Source organism: Apodemus sylvaticus, chromosome 5, assembly GCF_947179515.1.
Source record: "Apodemus sylvaticus chromosome 5, mApoSyl1.1, whole genome shotgun sequence".
NCBI classification, from domain to species: Eukaryota; Metazoa; Chordata; class Mammalia; order Rodentia; family Muridae; genus Apodemus; species Apodemus sylvaticus.
In genome coordinates, this window is record NC_067476.1 from 68,037,329 (window position 1) to 68,060,957 (window position 23,629).

Sequence of the window (23,629 nt, forward strand, 5' to 3'; positions counted from 1 at the left end):
TTACTACTCCTCAGTGTTTGATTCTAGGCATTTTCCAGGTTAATATAGTGATGGAGATGAAAGCCTGGGTCACTTGTATTCCAGGCAAGTACTCTAAGTAACTCAGGTAGATGTCAAGGCCCAGGCTTTAATACTCTCTCCAAGGACTGGAGAGATGGCTGAGCAGATGAGACACGACACTGGCTGCTCTCCCACAAGTCCTGTTTTAGAAGTTCTGGTTTTCTTTGCCAGTTCCATGTCAGGGATCACAAACAACTGTAATGCATCTATCGCCCTCTGCTGACTTCCTTCACGCCCTCTGCATGAAAATAGTGCTCATACATGCTTGCAGTCCTGACACCCATACACACAATGCATAGCGTTTTTCAATTTTGAAATAAATTTTTTTAGTTAGGTTTTAATGAGAAATGGCTGGTATACTATTTGAGCGGTTTTTGAGAGACGATTTCACAGAACCCAGGCTGTTCTTGTACTTCTGTCTTCCTTCTAGCTTTGTCCCCACTTCTTTGATATGTTGGGATTTCAGTTATGGTCTAATTTTAATACAGCTTGTTTGTAATCCCATGAATTATACTAAATGGGTTGAAGTTTTGTGGTTAAATTGAAATGGTTTCGGGTTTTTTTTTTTTTTTTGAGACAGTTTCTGTACAGCCCCGATTGTCCTGGAACTCACTCTGTAGACTGGGCTAATTTCAAACTTAGATTCACCTACCACTCCTTCTCAGAGGCTGTGATTAAATGTGTGTGCCATCACCACCAGCTACCTGAAATTATTTTTAATGGTATCTTAAAAACAGGCCTGGAGATTGTTTTGTTAGGTCTGTAAGAAACAGTGATTCTGGGGACTCTTGACTATAAGAATGTAATTGCTTCAGCCTGGTCAGTCGACAAGTTCCGTACTCAAATAAACATAAGCTCTTAAACTTGACCTGAAGCTCAAAGTAAAGATAGACTACATGCAATCCTGCCTCTGGCTCTAATGTTGAAACTGTAAGCTCTCTTTTGTTTTTTAAGGTTTATTTATTATATATGAGTACACTGTACCTGTCTTCAGACATTCTAGAAGAGGGAGTCAGATCTTGTGACAGGTGTTTGTGAGCCACCATGCTGTGGCTGGGATTTGAACTTAGGACCTTTGGAAGAGAAGTCAGTGCACTGAGCCATTTCTCTAACCTGAAACTGTAAGCTCTTGCTGACAAGCTCAACATCCATTCAGTAACTGAAAGGCAAATGTTTGAATAAAGACAACAGGCTAAGCAAAAGGCATCATATTGTGTTCAATTATAGGATCTTAGAGTGAGTTCGAGTCCAGCCTGGACTACATAGCCAGCTTTGGGCTACATAGCAAAACCTTGCATCAATAGAATGAACAAACAATCAAGAAGAAAAAGCCAGGCAGTGGTGGCACACTCCTTTAATCCCAGCACTTGGGAAGCAGAGACAGGCAGATTTCTGAGTTCAAGGCCATCCTGGTCTATACAGTGAGTTCCAGGACAGCTAGGGCTACACAGAGAAACCCTGTCTCGAAACACAGCAAACAATTGTTTTTCTAGTAAGGTACTAGAGAGGTGACAGAAAGAAACAAAAAAGCTGCTAAAAGACAGATAGGACCCCTTACATGTATCCAGTACATCTGTGCTCCAATGTAGTATGAATTAGATAGATTCTCTATACCTGGCTCTAAAACTTTGAAAATAAAAACTAAGCTGGATATGGCTTAAGTGAACTCCTTTTAGTCCCAGCATAAAAGGAGGCAGAGCCAGGTGGATCTGTAAGACACCCCCCAAAACCGAGGGTGCCCCAGCACCCCATGCCTCAGAAGGCGACAAACATATCATGTGCAAGATATGGTATTGATGCAATAACATGAGGATTTCTTTTATTCCAGAGCTCTGGGGTCCATAGCTGTATACTGCACAGGGGTAGAGGACTGTGGGACCCCGAGTGCTGAATTGCAACAGCATTTGAATATGATTAATAACTGTTTTTGTTCCCCCTCGATCCACCTTCCAAAGGAATGTGGGATTCAGAATAGTAAAGGTTGGAACTGGATGGGACAATGGTGAAAATGATTGATTGATAGAGGCTGCACATGTTGTCTGTATGGGGAGCTTGATTTTGACAACAATAAACAGTGATTGAAATAGGAAAAATTCAAGTCTACAACAAGGATACAATGTGACAGATGCTTACTATGAGGGGTTAAAAGCCTCATAAGAGAGACTCTGAAAATATATTCTCCTAAATTTTCCCGCAGGATCATTTCCCAAAAGAGCCATCAGAATGGTCTTCTCTACCCCACCCAAACTTGAAAAGCTGGCTTCACAGAGCCTGGTGAGGAATGAAGCATTGACCACATCTGCTGCAGAGTACCTACCAAAGGAATTCTTCATACCTCTGTTAAAGGAGGCCGGCACTCAAAGAAAAGCAAAGATGATTAAGATCCTGGTGGAATACTGGCCCTACCCTTTCTTGCATGTTGGGTTGCTGAGTTATAAACCCAACTTTCAGATCTTCCAGGCTATACTAGCTGGAGTAGATACATGGCTGAAACGGAAGTATCGCCCGAGGTAAGCTGAATACCAGGAAAAGAAATAGCTGTGCCTAGGAGAATAAGGTGAAAGTTGGATCAGAGGCTTTGGCTGGTGTCTTAGAGGGCTATAGGTGCCTGGAAAGCTTGTGAGTCCTTGTAGTAAGTTAAATATGAAATACAGGTTTGTGCAGATTTATCCACAGAAGAATGACCCTATCTCTGTGTTTCCACCAGTTAACAGAAAGAGGATCTGATATGCAGGGCAGTCACCTATAATCCCAGTACTTGGGAGGCAGAGGCAGGTGAGTGAATCTATGAGTTTGAGGCCAGCCTAGTCTATAGAGTTACAGAGCCAGGGATACACAGCAAAATTACGTCCTGAAAAACTACAAACAAAAAGAAATAAGAGCTGACAGAATTCTAAGAAAACTGAATGGAAGGGAATAGGACAGGTCTTCAGATGCAGCTCAGGCAACAAAGTGCTTGGTAACAGAGACTGTACTAGAGACCCATTCCTTGAAGCCATAGAAGACAGCAGAACAAGGAAGAAATAGCACCAGAGATGATGAAAATAGTGTTGGGTCTCAATAATTTCCCTTCTGATACATAACTTGTTTTATCCACAGGATGTGCAGGCTTCAACTGGTTGACTTGAGACACCATGATGGCACAGATATGCAGGATGGAAGAGAGGGTAGAGCCCACAGAGTAGAAACTGTGCATATGGAGCAGGTATTAGAGGGCCAATCAAGGTACCCAAGGAAGCAGCGTTTGAAGGTGTTCAGTGACCTTTCCTTTATGTCTTCTCTGCATGAAGATAAACACCAAACAGAGTTGTTGCAGTGGACAAAGGAGAGAAAAGATTTCCTGCATCTGTGCTGTGAGAAGTTAGAGATCGGAGATGTAAAAGTGTCCAAGGTCAGGGATGTATTAAAATTGTTACAGCTAGAGTTCATCAAGGAGTTGGAACTGAATACAGTGGGGAAACTGTCCAAACTGACAAAATATGTATCTTGCATTAGCAAGATGAGAAATCTTGAGAAACTCACGCTAGCACGCAGCTTTGGAACAAGGACTTTCATACGAGAGGAGAGGCAGAACGTCACCAAGATCTTTTCTCTGTTCCCCAAACTCAAGTGCCTCAAGCATCTCACTATTGATGATGTCTATTTTGTTGGAGACAGCATGAGAGAGTTTTTCAGGTAAGAAAGGATGAAGAGCTGTTGCTTTTACCAGAGCAAACCTCTCTTTCATATTAGAGAGTAGTGGGCACACTACTCTCTGCAGGCAAATGCTCATTTAACAGTGAACATATAAGCATGATCATGTTTCATGTTAAATGACACAAGGGTTCACATGACCACTCACAAAGCTGAGCAATGAAGTAGAATAGATTGTATGGAGAGAGCTGCCATGGTAGAAAGACCAGTATTGTGAGTCAGATTTAATGAGTTTTCCTGCCTAGCAATCCTATCTGATCTAATTGGAAGGAATGGAAAAGCCACTACACAGGAAGGGCTCAGATCTGTACAGTTTCCCAGGTGAATTCTGTTTCAGTTAGATTTGAGAGAACAGGCTCTCCCCTTCCCCTAATTCCTAAACAGTATAAGGCTCTTTGGAGACCAGGACTGGGGTAAGTTGTTCAGGGAATGCAAAGACTGGGGTTGAGTGAGGGTGAGATGTAAAGACTGAAGAGGTGAAGAAAGTTATGTCAGGGAGTCAATGATTTCTCAGAAGACATCCTGATATACACTGTCATGGGTGCCAACTTCCCTCTTCCATGGTCCCTATTAGCCTAAAGAGTAACTCTGGGTCTCTGCTTGTCAGAGAAGACTGGGAGAATCAGTCATGGAATGAGCCAGAATCCCATGACAGTGATACTCTAATGTCAAAATGGTGTAACTTGAGTAAGCCAACAGGTCAAACTGCATGCCATGCCATGGTCACTCTGACCCCAGCCATGTGATCTCTACCTAGGTATCTGGAGGCCCAGTTGGTGTCCCTCAACATCACCCTGTGTGGCCTCTCTCAGACAGATTTGGATTCATTTCCCCAGCATTTGAACTACAGCCAACTTAAACATCTGTGCTTGAGAGGTGCCACTTTAACTGACTTGAATGTAGTGCCTCTAAGAGATTTCTTAGAGAATGTTGCATATAATCTGGAGACTCTGGAATTAGAAGACTGTGGAATGAAAGACTCTCACCTCAGTATTCTTCAGCCTGCCCTGATCCAATGCTCTGAGCTCACTAGCATCAATTTGTATGACAATGACATCTCCATGGGTGTCCTGGTGGGCTTTCTGCTCAGCACTATAGATCTGAGTGAGCTGACCACAGAAAAGTACCCTGCTCCAGTAGAGATCTATAATGAGATGAATTATGTTGATGTAGAGATGTTTTCTGAGCTTGGTATTGAACTCATGAATGAACTCTTGACTGTAAGGCAACCTGATTCAGTCAGCTTTGGTTCCAATGCCTGTTATGACTGTGGTGAACGTTATGTCTATGAAGATGGGGAGGTCATATATTGTTTGTGTCAGGAGTAACAAGTTGAATATATTTTTGGGTACTAAGAAATTGCCAGGGACTGGTCTCTCATCCAGAGGATGACATTTCTCAAAGTGATAAAAAAAAAAAAATGATCCAAACTCCTGTCAGGACTGACTCTTAACTGGCTTTCTCCTATCTCTGAAATTATGGTCAGATCTTGAAAACCTGATATTCTCTATGATGGACTTTTCAGTCAGTTGAACCTCAAGATCTAAGTCAGAACAGTTCTTTGACTATACACAGTAATTGAGAGGTACTGTGTTTAACCTCTTGTTTCACATGACCTCTCAATATGCGATGAAGCTATTCTGACATTCCCCCATAACAGCATCAGCCTCATGGCTGGGTCATGTATAGTTTTCAAAGTAGCATTGTATGCAAAGCCAAATCTTGAAGAAGGGAGTTTTGGTGAAGGAGTACCAGATTTCAATACAGGTTAGTAGGAGTGAGTAGTCTGGGTAGCAAAGATAGCTGAAGCAGAAGAAAACAATGAAGAAGAAAGGAGTGGGCCCTCAGCCATCTTTTTAAATCCCTTTTTCCCCCTAGTGATGCATTGTAGCTTAGGTTGACCTTGAACTGTATTGAATACTCCTCCACTTACAGATCCAATGAGGTTGCTGAAAGCTAACCTCCAAGGCCAACTTGTAGACCACCTGACTGTGAGACCATGTTTTTAAGAGCTCCTACCCTCTGATCAGCTTCTTGCACATTAAGGACACCAGTAGTCTCTGTCCTCTATAAAAGAATTGCCAGCCAGGCAAGGGCAATGGTCATACATGCCTTTAACTCCAGCACTTGCAAGGCTGAGGCAGGTTGATTTCTGAGTTCGAGGCCAGCCTGGTCTACTGAGCGAGTTCCAGGACAGCCAGGGCTACACAGAGAAACCCTCTTTTGGACAAACCTCCCCCCAACCCCGACCCCCAAAAGAGTACTGGTAGCTCTTGTAGAAGACCCAGATTCAGTACCAGCGCTCAGATGGAAGCTCATATCAGTCATTCCAATACCGGGGTTGCCCTGTGTTCTGCATGCTTCTGCTTCTGCAGTCATGTGGTACACTAACATACATGAAGGAAAACACCCACAAACATTGTGTTCCTTGGCATCTATATAATCAGGTATCAAGCATGCATCAAACCTTTTGGTCTTTGTTGATTTAAAAAAATGTGGTGGGGCAAGATTTCTCAGTGGGCAAAGGATACTAAGGGGTAAGGTTGACAATGTTGAATAATAATGGAATGGGGATGGCTGACTGTCAATGTTGAACTCTGACTTCCATAAGCATGTAGTAGCAAGAATGTTGTGGTTTGTGTGCAGACCCAAAACATAGTGTAATGTTCCCATGATTAAATATTGTGAATGGATTCTGATTATTAAACATACATATGGAAAAACTTTAGTAATGTTACTATTTTAGGTTACAATACACATTTATCCCATTTCTTAAAAACTATTCATATGCCACACATTGTTGGACTTTTTAAAATGTGGATAATTTATACATGGATAATATAAATATTCCTCTATCCAACTTCATCTGTACTGTCAACTGAATATATGGTTTCAGGGCCACCAATTAGGTTCTGGACAAATATTAAAATCTGATCAGAGCAGGGGTGGATGGACACCTGTTAGGTTCAAAAATACTTGTTCTGGTGGGAAACCAGTAACTTTGCAGGGGCTTGCAACCCTCTGTAACTCCAGTTCCAAGGTACCAGATAACCTCATCACTTCCATAAGCACTGCATGCATTGTTTTACACATACAACACACACACATACGGTTTGGACCTGGGATTCCGTTCCACAACCCAAGTCAGGTACTTCAAAAATATTTGTATCTCCAATTCTATCTTACGTAAAGCTCCTGACCTTGTGCACCTATACTTATGTGCTCTACCTACCCAACCTGAAGACCTACATGCACACCTGTATTTGAAAAGGCTGGTCTGACTCCCAGCACATCCAGGAGACTAGGTCAAAGAGCTGAGCAAACCCAGGCAAGCCTAGGCAGGTCAGTTACTAGAAAAATACTCAGGCTTCAACCCCCACGCTCTAATAATGCTTCTGGAGTGGCTGGAGATAAAGTAAGACAAAGCTCATGTATCCCAGGATTCCCAGGACATGCCTGTCTCAAGGATTCAAGAACTCAGTAACCACCTTTGACGAGGCACTAAATCAGGACTTGGGTGAGCACCAGCAGGCCTACCAACAAATGAAAAAAATGCATGTTTATGTATTGTGGTCCCCCAACAATGTCAGGAAGCCACAGGAGAGCTATAGGAGCTGAGTCAACTTGGCTACAGAGTTGCCAAGCTAAGAAGACCCAGCATTATCAACTTGAGATACCTATCTGGGTTACATATGAATTGTGTGTGTATTGGGGGGGGGGGGCAACCAACTAATGCTGTTGGACACCCAGGAAGCAAGGCATCCTTAACATCCCAGTCCTATTAACCCAAAGGCAAATACAGGAATTTCTGGGATTTGCCAGGTCTTGTTGATTTTTGTTTGCCAGGGTTTACTGAGATAGCCAAACCATTATATGAGACCACACAGAGCCCAAGAAGACAAAATAGAATGGACCTCTGAGATAGACATTACTTTTAAGTCTCTAAGTGGGACTTATGGGTTGGATGGAAGAAGAGAAGAAGGCGGACAGAGTTAGGGGATTTACGTACAGGGATAGAAGCACAAGGGCAAGATATAGCTGCGAGAGCTTCCCGGATATCATGGCAAATCTGCCGGGATTCGCTGCTGGAGGACTAAGGTTTAAAAAGGTTTAATAGATTAGGTTTTAGTTGTTGTGCCCAGAGAATTAAAAAAAAAGAATATTCCGTGAGAAAAATTTTACTGGGTCAGGAGAAATGGCTCACTGGTTAAGAGCATGGGCTGCTCTTCCAGAGGTCCTGAGTTCAAATCCCAGCAATCACATGATGGCTCACAACCATCCATAATGAGATCTAGTACCCTCTTCTGGAATGTCTGAAGACAACTACAGTGTGTTTACATATGATAAATAAATCTAAAAAAAAAAAAGAAAAGAAAAAAAATGCCTTCCTGGAGGCGCCAGCCTTGGTCCTCCTGGACATTCACAAACTTTTCCACCTGTACAACAAGCTGAGAAAGAAGATAGGAAAGGGTCTGCTCACCCAAATTTTGAGACAACAGAAAAGACCTATGGCTCCACCCCACCTTTGTTTTTTTTTTTTTTTTTAATTTGTTTTTTTCTAGACAGGGTTTCTCTGTATAGCTCTGGCTGTCCTGGAACTCACTCTGTAGACCAGGCTGGCTACTAACTAAGAAATCCAACTGCCTGTGCCTTCCAGAGTGCTGGGATTACAAGCCTGTGCTACCACCTGGCTGACCTATGGCTTATTAATCTAAGATGTTGGACAAAGTGGCCCCAAGGATGGCTAGCATGTCTCTGGATTATTGCTGTCAGCCCTGCTAGTCAAGGATGTTGACAAAATAATCATGGGACAGGAAGTAGTTATCACCATCCCCTATGGTATTGAGGAGACCCTCAAGAGTCCACCCAGCCTAAGAATGTCCGATGCCAGACTGGTGCACTTTCAAGCTCTATTTTTAAATCCCCCTCACATTATATATATTTCATCATCTAACCTAAACCTAGACAACCTACTACCTGACCCATCCTCAGATGTGCAGCATGTTTGCTCTATAGTTCTGGGGCACATGCAGAGTACCATGGTGGACTTGACTGACATACCATGGCTAGATGTTGAACACTTCCCAGATGGAAGTAGATTCATCCAAAATGGAGGCAGGGATGACAGTAACAAACTTGGACTCTCTTATTTTGACAATTGTTTTGCCAACAGGAACTTCAGCCCAGGAAGCTCAACAAAAGGCTATAACCCAGGCTTTTAAGACAGGCAGAGGTGCCATAGCTAACATTTACACTGACAACAGATGGGATTATTGACTATTGAAGGAAAAACCATAAAAATAAGGAAGGAATACTTGCTTTTCTTAGAGACATTATGCCTTCCTCTGAAAGTGACCATAATTCATTGCCCTGGGCATCAGAAAGGGACATCAGAAATAGCCAGAGGGAACAGGCTTGTTATTAAAGCTGAACCTAGGGACCCCCCCACACACCTCTCCCACCAACTCTGAATATAATGGTGAGGACAAATGGTATCAGGTGAAATGCCAAGGAGTTTACAGAAGAGACACATGATTGCTGACCTCTGAAGGCTGCACTATTCTACCTAAGGAGTTTGCAAAACAACTCATCCATCAGATTCATCAAACTTTGCATCTGGTCATCGAAAACTGAAGAAATTGTTGTGAGGGGCAAGGTACAAAATATTTGACTTAGGAGACTTGGGTCATCAGATAATCTCAGACTTTGCCACCTGCCTTGCCATGAATTCCTTAGGCCCCAATTAAGGGACCACTCTAGGAACCAGTATCAGTGGTCAATAGCCAGGGGCTAATTGAGAAACAGATTATACAGCAATAAACCCAGGAACATATAGATATAATGTTTGCTAATTTTCATTGATAAGTTTTCAGGATAGATAGAAGCCTACCCTACAAAGAAAGATACTGCCAATGTAGTAACAAAGAAGCATCTGGAAGACATACCCAGGTATGGTTTGCCTACACTGCTTGAGTCTGACAATTGAGCAGCACTTATCTCTCAGGTAACTCAATCTCTAACAAAGGTTCTGGAGACCACTTAGAAATTACATTGTACATATAGACACTAGAAGAGTTCAGAGAAAGTAGAGAGAATGAATTGGACCCTGAAGGAGACCTTGAACAAATTAACCCCTGAAACTGGCTGTGACTGGATAGCTCTCCTTCCTTATGCCTTATATAGAGCTAGGAACACCCCCTACATTTTAAGTTCCCCACGCCACTCCATTGTTTTGAGATCCTATATGGAGGCTACCTCCCTTGCTTCCTATCCTCCAGTATGATATCTTAGCTAAATATAACCACAACCAGGTATGTGTATGCTCTTCCCCCTAAACCCCATTGCTTTAAACCAAGTTAGAAAGTCTAGATTAAGAGATATAACCACAAAACTCTAGAACCGTGCTGGAAAGAACCTCATACCGTGAGCCTGACCATACCTTTAGCAGTTAAGGTGGGCCAGATGTGGATACCCCATTCCCACATTAAGCCTGCCACTGAGAGAAATAATCCAAAAGTTGAGTTCCCAGTGGAGGAGAATTTCATGTGAACCACCACAAGAATGACCAAATGTTGCCTCACATCCTGTCAATCCATTGAAACAGGGACTCCAGAGCTCCAGATCCTGCTTGGTTGCCTTGATATACCAGCCAGTAGCACTCTTACTATCTGGGCACAACAACCTTGTCATCAAGTTCACAGTGGCTGGCATAAAAGTAGATTGGACTGCCACTTCTTAACTACTTTCTCCCTTGACTTAACATAGAATTGCTGGTTACTCGTTGGGGATTCTACATTGAAAATAAGGTACCCATAAACTATTCCTACCTCTACAACTGCACTGTAAGTCCTACTGTTGCAGGATACATGCTGGTTCCAGAGACTGCTTGTTGTGTTTGTGTCTCAAGGCTCACTCCATACATTTATGAAAGTAGGACTAAGGATATTTATGGTCTAGTACTGCTTGACCTCAGTGACTTATTATTCTGGGAAGAATGTCTTCAACCAGCTAGCACCTCCAAACAATCAGGTTAAAATGGTGGCCATTTCCACTGTGTTACTAGGTTCTCTCCTAGTTGGAGAGAAGCCATAGGGCTGGCTCGAGCTTCTAGTATACGGTACTCAGTTAAATAATGTCATACAGATAACGATAGATACAGATATATAGGAGATGAAAAAGTCCATCACGGCCCTGTGGAATTCCCTATCCTATCTGACAGAAGTAGTCTCACAGAAGAGGCCTAGTCTTGCTATTCTTCCAGCAGGGAGGATGCTTTACAGTCTTAGATAATAATATTCTTTCCATTTGATCATCGATCTCAAATGCAAAGGGGTGGTTAAAAAAATCCATGGCCTTAGTCAGAAAGAGGATGTAAGACAGATACTACTGATGTTATCTTTGACTTGTGGACTACCACTACACAACCATCCTCCCCATCTGGGAAACCCCTTATCACTTGAAGTTTCTCCAGGCCACGACCTTATGTTCTGCCTTCCTTCCACCTCCTCCTCAGCTATCCTCTCTCCCTGCCCCCTCCTTCTCTCTCAAAATTCATTTTCAACTTTCTGCCTCTTATTCTGTTTTATGATTTTCTGTGCCGTCCTTTCTAGTGTTTCCTCTAAGCCATGTTTCCAAGCCTTAAATTTCTCTTTCTGTTGTTCATGCTGCTCTACAATTTCTTGTATCTTCTTTTCTAAGCCCTGCTTCCATAAATATAACTTCTCTTTATGTTGTAATTCTTTTTTTTATAATTTTTTTATTCGATATAATTTATTTACATTTCAAATGATTTCCCCTTTTCTAGCCCCCCCCCACTCCCGAAAGTCCCGTAAGCCCCCTTCTCTTCCCCTGTCCTCCCCCCCACCCCTTCCCAGTTCCCCGTTCTGGTTTTGCCGAATAATGTTTCACTGAGTCTTTCCAGAACCAGGGACCACTCCTCCTTTCTTCTTGTATCTCATTTGATGTGTGGATTATGTTTGGGGTATTCCAGTTTTCTAGGTTAATAACCACTTATTAGTGAGTGCATACCATGATTCACCTTTTGAGTCTGGGTTGCCTCACTTAGTATGATGTTCTCTAGCTCCATCCATTTGCCTAAGAATTTCATGAATTCATTGTTTCTAATGGCTGAATACTACTCCATTGTGTAGATATACCACATTTTTTGCATCCACTCTTCTGTTGAGGGATACCTGGGTTCTTTCCAGCATCTGGCAATTATAAATAGGGTTGCTATGAACATAGTAGAGCATGTATCTTTATTACATGGTGGGGAATCCTCTGGGTATATGCCCAGGAGTGGTATAGCAGGATCTTCTGGAAGTGAGGTGCCCAGTTTTCAGAGGAACCGCCAGACTGATTTCCGGAGTGGTTGTACCAATTTGCAACCCCACCAGCAGTGGAGGAGTGTTCCTCTTTCTCCACACCCTCTCCAACACCTGCTGTCTCCTGAATTTTTAATCTTAGCCATTCTGACTGGTGTAAGATGAAATCTTAGGGTTGTTTTTATTTGCATTTCCCTAATGACTAATGAAGTTGAGCATTTTTTAAGATGCTTCTCCGCCATCCAAAGTTCTTCAGGTGAGAATTCTTTGTTTAACTCTGTACCCCATTTTTTAATAGGGTTGTTCGGTTTTCTGGAGTCTAACTTCTTGAGTTCTTTGTATATATTGGATATTAGCCCTCTATCTGATGTAGGATTGGTGAAGATCTTTTCCCAATTAGTTGGTTGCCGATCTGTCCTCTTGATGGTGTCCTTTGCCTTACAGAAACTCTGTAACCTTATGAGGTCCCATTTGTCAATTCTTGCTCTTAGAGCATACGCTATTGGGGTTCTGTTCAGAAACTTTCTCCCTGTACCGATGTCCTCAAGGGTCTTCCCCAGTTTCTTTTCTATTAGCTTCAGAGTGTCTGGCTTTATGTGGAGGTCCTTGATCCATTTGGATTTGAGCTTAGTACAAGGAGACAAGGATAGATCAATTCGCATTCTTCTGCATGCTGACCTCCAGTTGAACCAGCACCATTTGTTGAAAAGGCTATCTTTTTTCCATTGGATGTTTTCAGCCTCTTTGTCGAGGATCAGGTGGCCATAGGTGTGTGGGTTCATTTCTGGATCTTCAATCCTGTTCCATTGATCCTCCTGCCTGTCACTGTACCAATACCATGCAGTTTTTAACACTATTGCTCTGTAGTATTGCTTGAGGTCAGGGATACTGATTCCCCCAGATTTTCTTTTGTTGCTGAGAATAGTTTTAGCTATCCTGGGTTTTTTGTTGTTCCAGATGAATTTGATAATTGCTCTTTCTAACTCTGTGAAGAATTGAGTTGGGATTTTGATGGGTATTGCATTGAATCTGTATATTGCTTTTGGCAAAATGACCATTTTAACTATATTGATTCTACTGATCCATGAGCATGGGAGGTTTTATATTGCAACATCTACCTTATTTTGATTTGCTAGCTTTCATAAATTATCTTCTAGATTTTGCGTTCAAATTTTTTCACTATCTCCTTACTATTCAGTCTGATCTGTGAATTGTTGAATTCGTTTTTCTAGTGTCTCTTCAACCAACAAATTGGGAAAGATCTTCACCAACCCTACATCAGATAGAGGGCTAATATCCAATATATATAAAGAACTCAAGAAGTCAGACTCCAGAAAACCAAATAACCCTATTAAAAATGGAGTACAGTGTTAAACAAAGAATTTTCATCTGAAGAACTTCGGATGGCGGAGAAGCATCTTAAAAATGAACAACTTCATTAGTCATTAGGGAAATGCAAATCAAAACAACCCTGAGATTTCACCTTACACCAGTCAGAATGGCTAAGATTAAAAATTCAGGAGACAGCAGATGTTGGCAAGGAAGTGGAGAAAGAGGAACACTCCTCCATTGCTGGTGGGGTTGCAAATTGGTACAACCACTCTGGAAATCAGTCTGGCAGTTCCTCTGAAAACTGGGCACCTCACTTCCAGAAGATCCTGCTATACCACTCCTGGGCATATACCCAGAAGATTCCCCAGCATGTAATAAGGATACCTGTTCCACTATGTTCATAGCAGCCCTATTTATAATTGCTAGAAGCTGGAAAGAACCCAAATATCCCTCAACAGAAGAGTGGATGCAAAAAATGTGGTATATATACTCAATGGAGGACTATTCAGCCATTAGAAACAATGAATTCATGAAATTCTTAGGCAAATGAATGGAGATGGAGAACATCATAATAAGTGAGGTAACCCAGACTCAAAAGATGAATCATGGTATGCACTCACTAATAAGTGGATATTAACCTAGAAAACTCGAATACCAAAAACAGAATCCACCCATCAAATGAGGTGCAAGAAGAAAGGATGAGTGGCCCCTTGTTCTGGAAAGACTCAGTGAAGCAGTATAGAGCAAACCAGAACAGGGAAGTGGGAAGGGTTGGGTGGGAAAACAGGGGGAGGGAGGTACGCTGATGGGACTTTTGGGAGTGGGGGTCTAGAAAAGGGGAATCATTTGAAATGTAAATAAAAAATGTATTGAAAAAAAAATTCCCAAAAGATATTTATTGTGTTTCTCAGCTTTAAGTATCAAAAGATTAAATATCTCTCATTATTATATCAATGAATTACCTGGTCCGGGCCTTTTGTGCCATTGTCTCCTGATTCTTTATTCACAGGAATGGGATGAGTTTAGAAAGACCCTTGTCTTCTGTGTCCCTCTGCTGATCTCAGGTAAGCCACAGCAAGGAGTCTAGAGACCAGTCTATCTGTGCTATACCCTTGGGGTTGGGGAAGCACAGTGGGGGTGAAGGATGCAGGGAAGTAAACATCTGAAGGCTCTTTTCGAGATAGATGCCCTATTAGTTCACTGTGTCTGCCCCAAAACTATCTCACAGGCAGTTGTGCTCCAGGGTCTCCTGTCCCTCCCTGCAGTTCTTATACAGTGTAGCTCCAGGCTGAGGTGCTTCCCCTGGCCTTAGCTCTCTGTCTGAGGGTTTAGGGGAGGGAGCCTCTCTGCCATTCTTGGTAACCCCTTCAGATCCAGTGAGCTTCCAATCCACCCTGCTTCAGCCTATGTATAGCTGCCCAAGTCCTATTCAGGGATTGAGAGGTAGTGAACATTTATTTATCCCAGGTTAGTTGAGTTCAAATCAATATACTTGGCACTCCTTTGTTGTGGTGAATCTCTAACCCAAATTAGTCCTGGCAAAGAAACACAACTCAATATGAATACAGTCTGCACTCTTAGATTGAGCAGATCTACCATTACAGAATAGTAATTCTTTGGGGGCAGGGGAGAGGAGAAATGGGATGAAGAACTGTGAGAGGAGGTACCATAAGAAGAGGCAATGCCTGGATTTTAAATAAATAAATAAATAAATAAATAAATAAATTGCTTTAAAAAAGATAATTAAAGTTTTTCTAGCATTTAATAAAAATAAGTACATAGTGTATGTACATGTATGTGACACAATAAGGACCATACTAAGAGGTAAGTCCATAGCACTGAGTGCCTACATAAGAAAAACTGGAGAGATCTGATGCCAGCAACTTAATATCTCACCTAAAACTCTTATATTAAAAGAAGATATCACGCCCAAAAGGAGTAGATAGCAAGAAACAATCAAACTCAGGGAAGAAAACAAAGTAGGCACAAGAAATAATATAATACAAAAAATCAATAAAGAAGGAGTTAGTTCTTTCAGAAATTTGATTGGCAAAACGTATTCAAATTAACAATGAGAGAAAATCTCCACATTAATAGGATTAGAAATATATATATGGCTGGGCAGTGGTGGCACACGCCTGCAATCCCAGCACTCTGGGAGGCAGAGGCAGGCAGATTTCTGAGTTTGAGGCCAGCCTGGTCTACAGAGTGAGGTCTAGAACAGCCAGGGTTAGACAGAGAAACCCTGTCTCGAAAAAACCAAAATCCAAAAAAAAAAAAAAAAAAGAAAGAAAGAAAAGAAAAAGAAAAAGAAAAGAAAAGAAATAAAAATGTGCACAAGAACAAAAAAAGAAGAAATCCAGAGAATCGTAAGGTCATACTTTTAAAACTTGTTTTACTCTACATTATTAAATGTCGAAGAAATGCCTAATTATCTCAGTACACACTACTTACAAAAGTTAAATCTAGATCACATATGCCATCAGACATGAATTTAAATAGATCTACAACCTCAAGTAAAATATCACCAGTAAGCAATATCTTACAAGAACAACAACAAACCACAACAATAAAACAAGTATGGAAAACAAAACCAAACCAAACAGGTGGTGATTATTTTAGTGGATAACCCACCAAACTTTTAAATAAAAATTAATACAAACATTCCTAGAAAACTGGAATACCCAAAACATAATCCACACATCAAATGAGGTTCAAGAAGAAAGGAGGAGTGGCCCCTGGTTCTGGAAAGACTCAGTGAAGCAGTATTCTGCAAAACCAGAACGTGGAAGTGGGAAGGGGTGGGTGGGAGGACAGGGGAAGAAAAGGGGGCTCACGGGACTTTCTGTCAGTGGGGGGCTAGAAAAGGGGAAATCATTTGAAATGTAAATAAATTATATCGAATAAAAAAATTAAAAAAAATTAAAAAACTAAATCTGAAGAGGCTTCTCCTGATTTATATATTATGTGAAGAATTTAGATCTCATATTTTTTTGCACAAGTTCCCTGGAGACAAAGCTGCTCTGTGTATATCTCTTGGAAATAAGACACAGTATTTCTCCTTTGCGAAATCAAGAATAACAGATGTGAAATAAGATATTTGACTCTAATACAATTACACAGAAGAGCATGGATGCATTTCAAATGTTAGGTGCTACTACTGTAATCAAATGATTTCATATTGACGTTTTTATCATGACTCCTCCCTGTCAAGCACTTAAAAGTTGAACCATCATAATTTATATCTGTAATGATGTAGATTATGAAATCTCCTCTCAAACTCATTGCAGCAAAAAACTTTTTTGTGTCATTAGTTTTATATTTAAAATTAAGAAATTATCATCTGCCATTATATTCTAATTAAAATATTCTGTGCATAATGCTTTGGAAAATTGGGTCTTTTATAGAGAAAAACTGGCATAACTTGTTTTTATTACTTTCAAAGCTAAAATATATAATATACTAAACCAACTCTAATATTGCTTCTTGTGTTTTACTGTGAGATTAAATTACAGCTTTTATGTATGATTAAATTTTAGTGCATTTTCAAAGAAATGTACAAAACAATAGAAAAATGAGAAAGATAAAAAAGAAGAATGGGAAAATGATGTTAGAAAAAATATACAAGCCAGATATCAAGGAAATATACATAAAACACGTAGCCAGGTCTGTGGTGGCACACACTTGTAATCCCAGCACTCTGGGAAGCAGAGGCAAGCAAATTTCTGAATTCGAGGCCAGCCTGGTCTATAGAGTGAGCTCCAGGACAGCCAGGGCTATACAGAGAAACCCTGTCTCAAAAAAAAAAAAAAAAAAATCCAAAAAACCAAAAAACCAAATAAATAAATAAATAAATAAATAAATAAATAAATAAATAAATAAAACATGTAAAGTTTTCTTGTTTTGATTACATAGATTAATAATCATATTTTGTTTCCCTACATTAAATAACAAGAGCAAAAAAATTCTCAGGGCTGAAATTTAAATCAATGAAATTATACCATGGTAGCCTTGACCCTAATGGTTTCTGTTTCATTTAGCTTTAATTCAAATACTCTTAGACTTACTATCAAATTTCATTAGATAACTTTTGCTACTAGAGAAGAATGAGGTATTTTAGTTCTTAGTATTGTTTTCAATTTTCAAAAAGTCATTTAACTATCATAGTGTAGATATGAAGATATAGAGTGAGGTACAAATATAAATATATATTTGTATATTCCTGTATTCACAGATTCCCTCCAGAAGCCACATGCACAAATACATGAAGTCACGAATCCTTTTAGAAACAAACATTTTGTCTTTTTTACTTCCTCCTTTTCTTCTCCTCATGCTCTTTCTTCTCCTTATTTCTAAAGTGCCATGTGAATTCAATTTTTATTTTTAATATAGCAATAAATTACATTTAATTTTCCTTTTCCTTCTACTTACATCCCCATTCTCTTTCAAATTCATTGCTATATTTTTTACTAATTTTATTACATATAAGTGTATGTGTAAATATATATACATGCATATATATATATCCAAGTAATCTACAGAGTTCACATTGCTTCTCTGCTGCATACTTCAGTACAATTTGGAACTGAACAGGAAGTAGTTGTTTCTTTTTTCACTGTATTGTTATTCCCTTCTTTCTTCTCCCTACAGATTTATGTGTATCATAGAATATATATGAAGATATATATTTTGTAGAAGGTTTTAATTTTTTCAAGAGTATAGGAATTGTTTGTATTTAGTAAATTAAAATAGTTCTAAGCAAAGGAATGCAAAAAATTCTAAAAATGTTTTAATCAGCTTTATACCCTGATCCAAATATATATATTGTACACATTAATATGTGCAGACTGACAAAAGATATTCTAACAACGAATAGTTAAATAACAATTTGTCTAAGAAATCTCTTTAAGCATTATCCCTTTTGAGCATTTGACTCAATGAAACAATAGAGTAAATGGGTGACTGGCATGACAAAGAGCCTTAATATCATTAGGTAATAACCTAAATGTAAGGAAAAACACATGACTTGCAGTTATACAAATATTTTTTAATATCTAGGATTTAGCCACATTAGTTCATACTGTATCATTCAAAATTAATTACTATACAGTCTTCCATCATTTGGAAGAATGACAGCATGTAGACAAGTGGACACGCATGTTTCTTAACCGTGATTTCTCTAATCAAAATCTCAATGTTTGTATAAATTAATTACAACTTCTAACAGTCATCTAATCTTTTCATTCATTTATTATGTGATCATGTGTTTATATGGCTTGTTGGGGATTTTACCAAAGTCGTGGTTATGAATTGGGGGGTCAGTCTGAGGGAGTCATTGATGGTGCACTCCTTCTATGAGTAGGCAGCCTTCTGGACTGCCACATCTGAATGCATTTAGTGTTAAATCTTGAGAATACTAGCTCAACAAATGTGGTCTAGCTAGGAAGTAAATTTTAAATCCTGTCTTCCCAGTTGCTGTAGATTTATGACTAGTTTTTGATAAGCTATATTGTTACTTGAAATTATACAAACATTTTCTAGTTCAAATAGTTTATGTAGGACCATAGACAGATGTCCTTATAGTTTTGTCAATTGAGGTAAAGTGTGTCCATCCTCAACAATATATTTTTGAATAAGAGACTAATGTTGAAGATGTCAAACTGTCTTTGGATTTGTGATGATAGAAAGTGCATTTTAAAATACTCCAAAACAGGACACAATTTCAGATATGATAAATTGCTTTACCATATATAAAATGCAGTTACATTTACACAGGTTATTCACTGTAAATATTTTCTCATCTGGTGGTCCCTTACCTCAATAAATAATATCTCTGAAAAAGTGATTCAGTTACTGGATGTTCCTTTTCAATAGTGAAGCCTTATTTTCAGTCTTCAGTACTGTAAATGTGTAGTGACCAGTTTCTTATATTTTCTATTATAATAACTCTGAATAATAACAAAACCAAATACTGACAATATTTATAAGGAGTTGTATTTCTATTTTTATTTAATTTGAGGTTCATTGTATATTAAATTCATGACTTACAGGAAAACAGTGTTCTCTACAATTAGAAATTAACATGGGAAAGAAGTTGTCCCCAAGGTAGAGAACATGCTTTGTTAAATGGAATAGTGTGTTATGAGAGTAGAATATATTTGGAAGAAGTTTGGTCTCTGTTTCAAATAAAGAAAGACATTTAAGCTTAGAAACATAAACCTCTTAATCATTTTAGTGTTGTATGTCAATAAGTCAAGGTAAGAATTATAATTCAACTAATTATAAAGAGAATTGACTAATTTGATTGATAACAAAATTATATACCTGGATTTTTATATTTTAATAACATCAAAAGAATAAAATTACACAAAGTAACTACATTTTTTTAATTATTTATTTTTTGTTAATTATGAAACAGGATTTTAGTTTAGCATTATATTTTTATATTATACTTTTATTTTAATATTCAGAGAAAACAATATTTACAAACCATTTTATTATGCAAAACTAATGTATGAAACATCATGCTCACCAATATCAATATGATACATGCTAAAGTATATCAAGTCATTATTTTATTAAGCATATGTTTAAGTGGGTCAATGATATATCATAAAATTCCACCTATCTACAATAAAAAACGAAATGTTTGAATGACGACTATTGACATAAGCCTGACACCCACTATTACTTAAATACCTCCTGATGGCAGTGTTAATATCTATCAGAAAAGACTCTACATATATTATAGAAATATTAGCATAGCTTCACTTGGTTAATTTTGCCATAGGAAAAGTCATCTAAATTAATGCAACCATGTGTGTGTGTGTGTGTGTGTGTGTACAGTTTGTGTGTATGTATATGTTTATAAATAATAACATATATGTTTATCAAAGGATTATACAATATGCATAACAATAATTATTGTTTCAAAGGTGACAACAGCTAGAACTCAAAAATATATTTGAGTAAAACTAAATGACTATGGGTATTGGGAATTTCTAATGCCTGTATTTACTACTGAATTAATTTCTCAGTATAAGAATGAGTATCAAAATGTTTTCAAATGGCTGACATACACACGCATACACAGATACACAGGAGAGAGAGAGAGAGAGAAAGAGAGAGAGAGAGAGAGAGAGAGAGAGAGAGAGAGAGATTAATGCCAGATTATTTGGAAGATTTGTTTTAGCAATTTGTAAACAAAATGCCTACAGGAGCTGAGGAAAGAGACTGGAGGTAGAGTAGTACTGGCCTAGCAACTAAAAAGCTATGGTTTAGACTGTTATACCACGAGAAAATAAAACTGCAGAGTAAGAGCTATTTGTAAAAATCTTCAATTACTATATCTTTTTATTTACATACACTTTCAAACCAAGAAATTTATAGGTGTGAAAAATATTAATTTTCATTATATAGATATTACATTGAACTTCCAAATGTTTTAAGTGCAAAATTGCATTTCATAAAATCTGGTGCTGAGTTGATCATTAATGAAATGGCACATAAAGACAACGAGGAGAATAAAAAGGAATTAGAGATCACATTAAGAGACTTGAGAAAACGACACTGAATATATTTTCTTAAGTTAATTTTTTTAAATGGATAAAGAATATTTAATCAGAATGAATTGTTTTGTGATAATCTTAGAAAACAATTTTAGAAAAAATTAAAGAACCAACTGAAAATTGAATCATTGATTCAGAATTTTTCACTTTAGACATTTAGATAATCATTTAAAAAGTAGCATGTTTCATTGTGCCATTAAAAAGAATATAAATTATATCAGAGGGCAGACAAAATACAGAAAAAGTTTCTTTAAAGATATATTCAATGACAAAGTATAAATGTCATGACAAACTCTGAGTTCATTGGTCATATACACACACATAAATTTTAAACAGAATGAAGAAAAATATTATCGCTTCAGTTTCTGAATAATATATCAAGGATGAGATTAAGGAAGTGTACTTTGATTGAATCATTCCCACAGATGAAACACACAGACATCAGGGAAGAAGACAATGCTTCCACAGTGACACAGTTTCTTCTGCTTGGATTTTCTGATCTTCCCAACCTCCAGAGCTTTCTGCTTGGGGTATTCTCCATAATGTACTTGATTATACTAATTGCAAATAGCTTCATCATTGTGATAACCAGGCTTGATCCTGCACTACAGAAACCCATGTATTTTTTCCTAGTCAACTTTTCTTTTCTGGAAATCTGTTATGTATCAGTCATTCTCCCTAGGATTCTGTACAGCATTTGGACCCAAGACAGAAATATTTCTTTTCTGGCCTGTGCCATACAAATGTGCTTCTTCCTAATGCTGGCAGCCACTGACAGTATTCTTCTGGCTGTGATGTCCTATGACCGCTATGTGGCCATCTGTAATCCTCTGCACTATCCTCTGGTCATGAACCCAAGAAAATGCAGGCAGCTGGCAGCAGGGTCCTGGCTCGGTGGCATGCCATTCCAGCTTGGACAAACCTGTCAAATATTCTCTCTAGATTTCTGTAACTCTAACCAAATAGACCACTTCTTCTGTGACATACCCCCTGTACTTAAACTGGCCTGTGGAGACACTTCTATTAATGAGATGTATGTCTATGTAGTGGCTATCTTGCTTGCTGCAATCCCTTTTATACTAATACTGACATCGTACAGCAAAATCATTGCCACCATCCTGAGGCTGCCAACTGCTGAAGGAAGAGCAAAAGCCTTCTCCACATGTTCTTCACACCTAGTGGTGGTGGTTTTGTTTTTTGCCTCGGCATCTATTACCTACTTAATGCCAAAATCAACCCATTCTGCAGTAAGTGACAAATTCCTTTCTCTTTGCTACACCATTGTTACCCCCATGTTCAATCCCATGATATACAGCCTTAGGAACAAAGAGGTTATTGCAGCTCTGAGAAGATTGTTGCTTAGAACATAGTATCATGGTTTTCTACTCAAGTGACAGAAATACAAACTCAAGTCTCCCTCACAGACTTCCCATATGTTCTTTTACTCTGAGATACTATTCACCCCCCTGCTAAGAACTGTCTTTGTTAGTTTGAAAGCTCATATAACATCACTTTGCTTAGAAATACACTCACTGAATGGATATATTGTTGATGTTGTATGCTAATGAAACATTTATCAATTCAATTTATTCTTTGACAATTTTTCCATGGGAGTAATATATCCTTTTTCCTATCAAAACCCAATTGCTCCATCCAAATCCTTCTCTACATATAGGTCTTTATTTTGTTTCATGACCCATGAATCTTTTCTGAGATCCTGTGTGTGACAAGTTTAAATGTATTATGGATCCTCTATTGAAGGAACTAACTCCTGCTCTAGCTGAATTTTTAGTTCGTAGTATTCCTGACAGCAGAGTAGCTTTCCTTCTCAAATTCATAACGTATTCTTGACAAGGCAAGTTTAATTCAGGTCCAGTGAACTGAAGAACATCAGCTGCTGTGAGTTCATTTCTCACTTACTACAAATAGTTTATGCAGCCACATATCTGCATGAAAGAGTGAGCTGAACCAGTCTGTTTTCATGTGACATATTTATAATTCTAAATTACTTATTTTAATTATCTCCCTTATCTTCACATATATTTTCTGATACTATGTTTTGTACTATATCTGACATAATATAATGTTATATCAAATATTTCTTGAAGCATAGATTAAGTTAATTGTCGAAGTAATGAAACTTTCTATATCCTGACAGATTTTTTCGTAAACTGAGAGACTATAAACAATGAAATTGAAAGCAAAATTTAACCAATGATGTGTCTCTGTTATGTTACTGCATTCACAGAACTCTATAATCTTCTATGAACTTACTTTCAAATCCTAGGATGCCTATATTGTATTCATTTATTTTACATCTATACTATAAATTATTATAGATATTATAGAATTTGATTCATAATGTCATGTCCAACTTTATTTGGAATATATTGTTTCTTTCTCATTCTATACACACACAAAACGGCATTTTTAAATCTTTTTAAATTTAATTTTATTTTATCATATATTTGCTTTATTTACATTTCAAATGACATGCACTTTCCTCATTACCCCTCTTAAAAAACCCCTAACCCATTCTGCCTGCCCCTGCTTACCAAGCCCCACTTCCCACTTCCCTGACCTGGAATTCCCCTACACTAGGGCATCAAGCCTTCGCAGGACCAAAGGCCTCTCCTCTCATGGATGTCTGAA

General features: G+C 38.5%; 2 protein-coding genes across 2 annotated transcripts; both read left to right on the forward strand.

Moving 5' to 3' along the window:
• Positions 1–2,283: 2,283 nt before the first annotated feature.
• Positions 2,284–5,081, forward strand: LOC127684808 (preferentially expressed antigen in melanoma-like protein 7). Its single transcript, XM_052181636.1, has 3 exons — positions 2,284–2,570; positions 3,160–3,735; positions 4,511–5,081. The coding sequence occupies exons 1-3, from the start codon at positions 2,284–2,286 to the stop codon at positions 5,079–5,081; spliced, it is 1,434 nt and encodes a 477-aa protein (XP_052037596.1).
• A 16,312-nt stretch (positions 5,082–21,393) lies between these two features.
• LOC127684317 (olfactory receptor 10AG1-like) lies at positions 21,394–22,347 on the forward strand. Its single transcript, XM_052181265.1, has one exon. It carries the CDS (start codon positions 21,403–21,405, stop codon positions 22,345–22,347), a length of 945 nt encoding a protein of 314 aa, XP_052037225.1. The 5' UTR covers positions 21,394–21,402.
• The last annotated feature ends 1,282 nt before the right edge of the window (positions 22,348–23,629 follow it).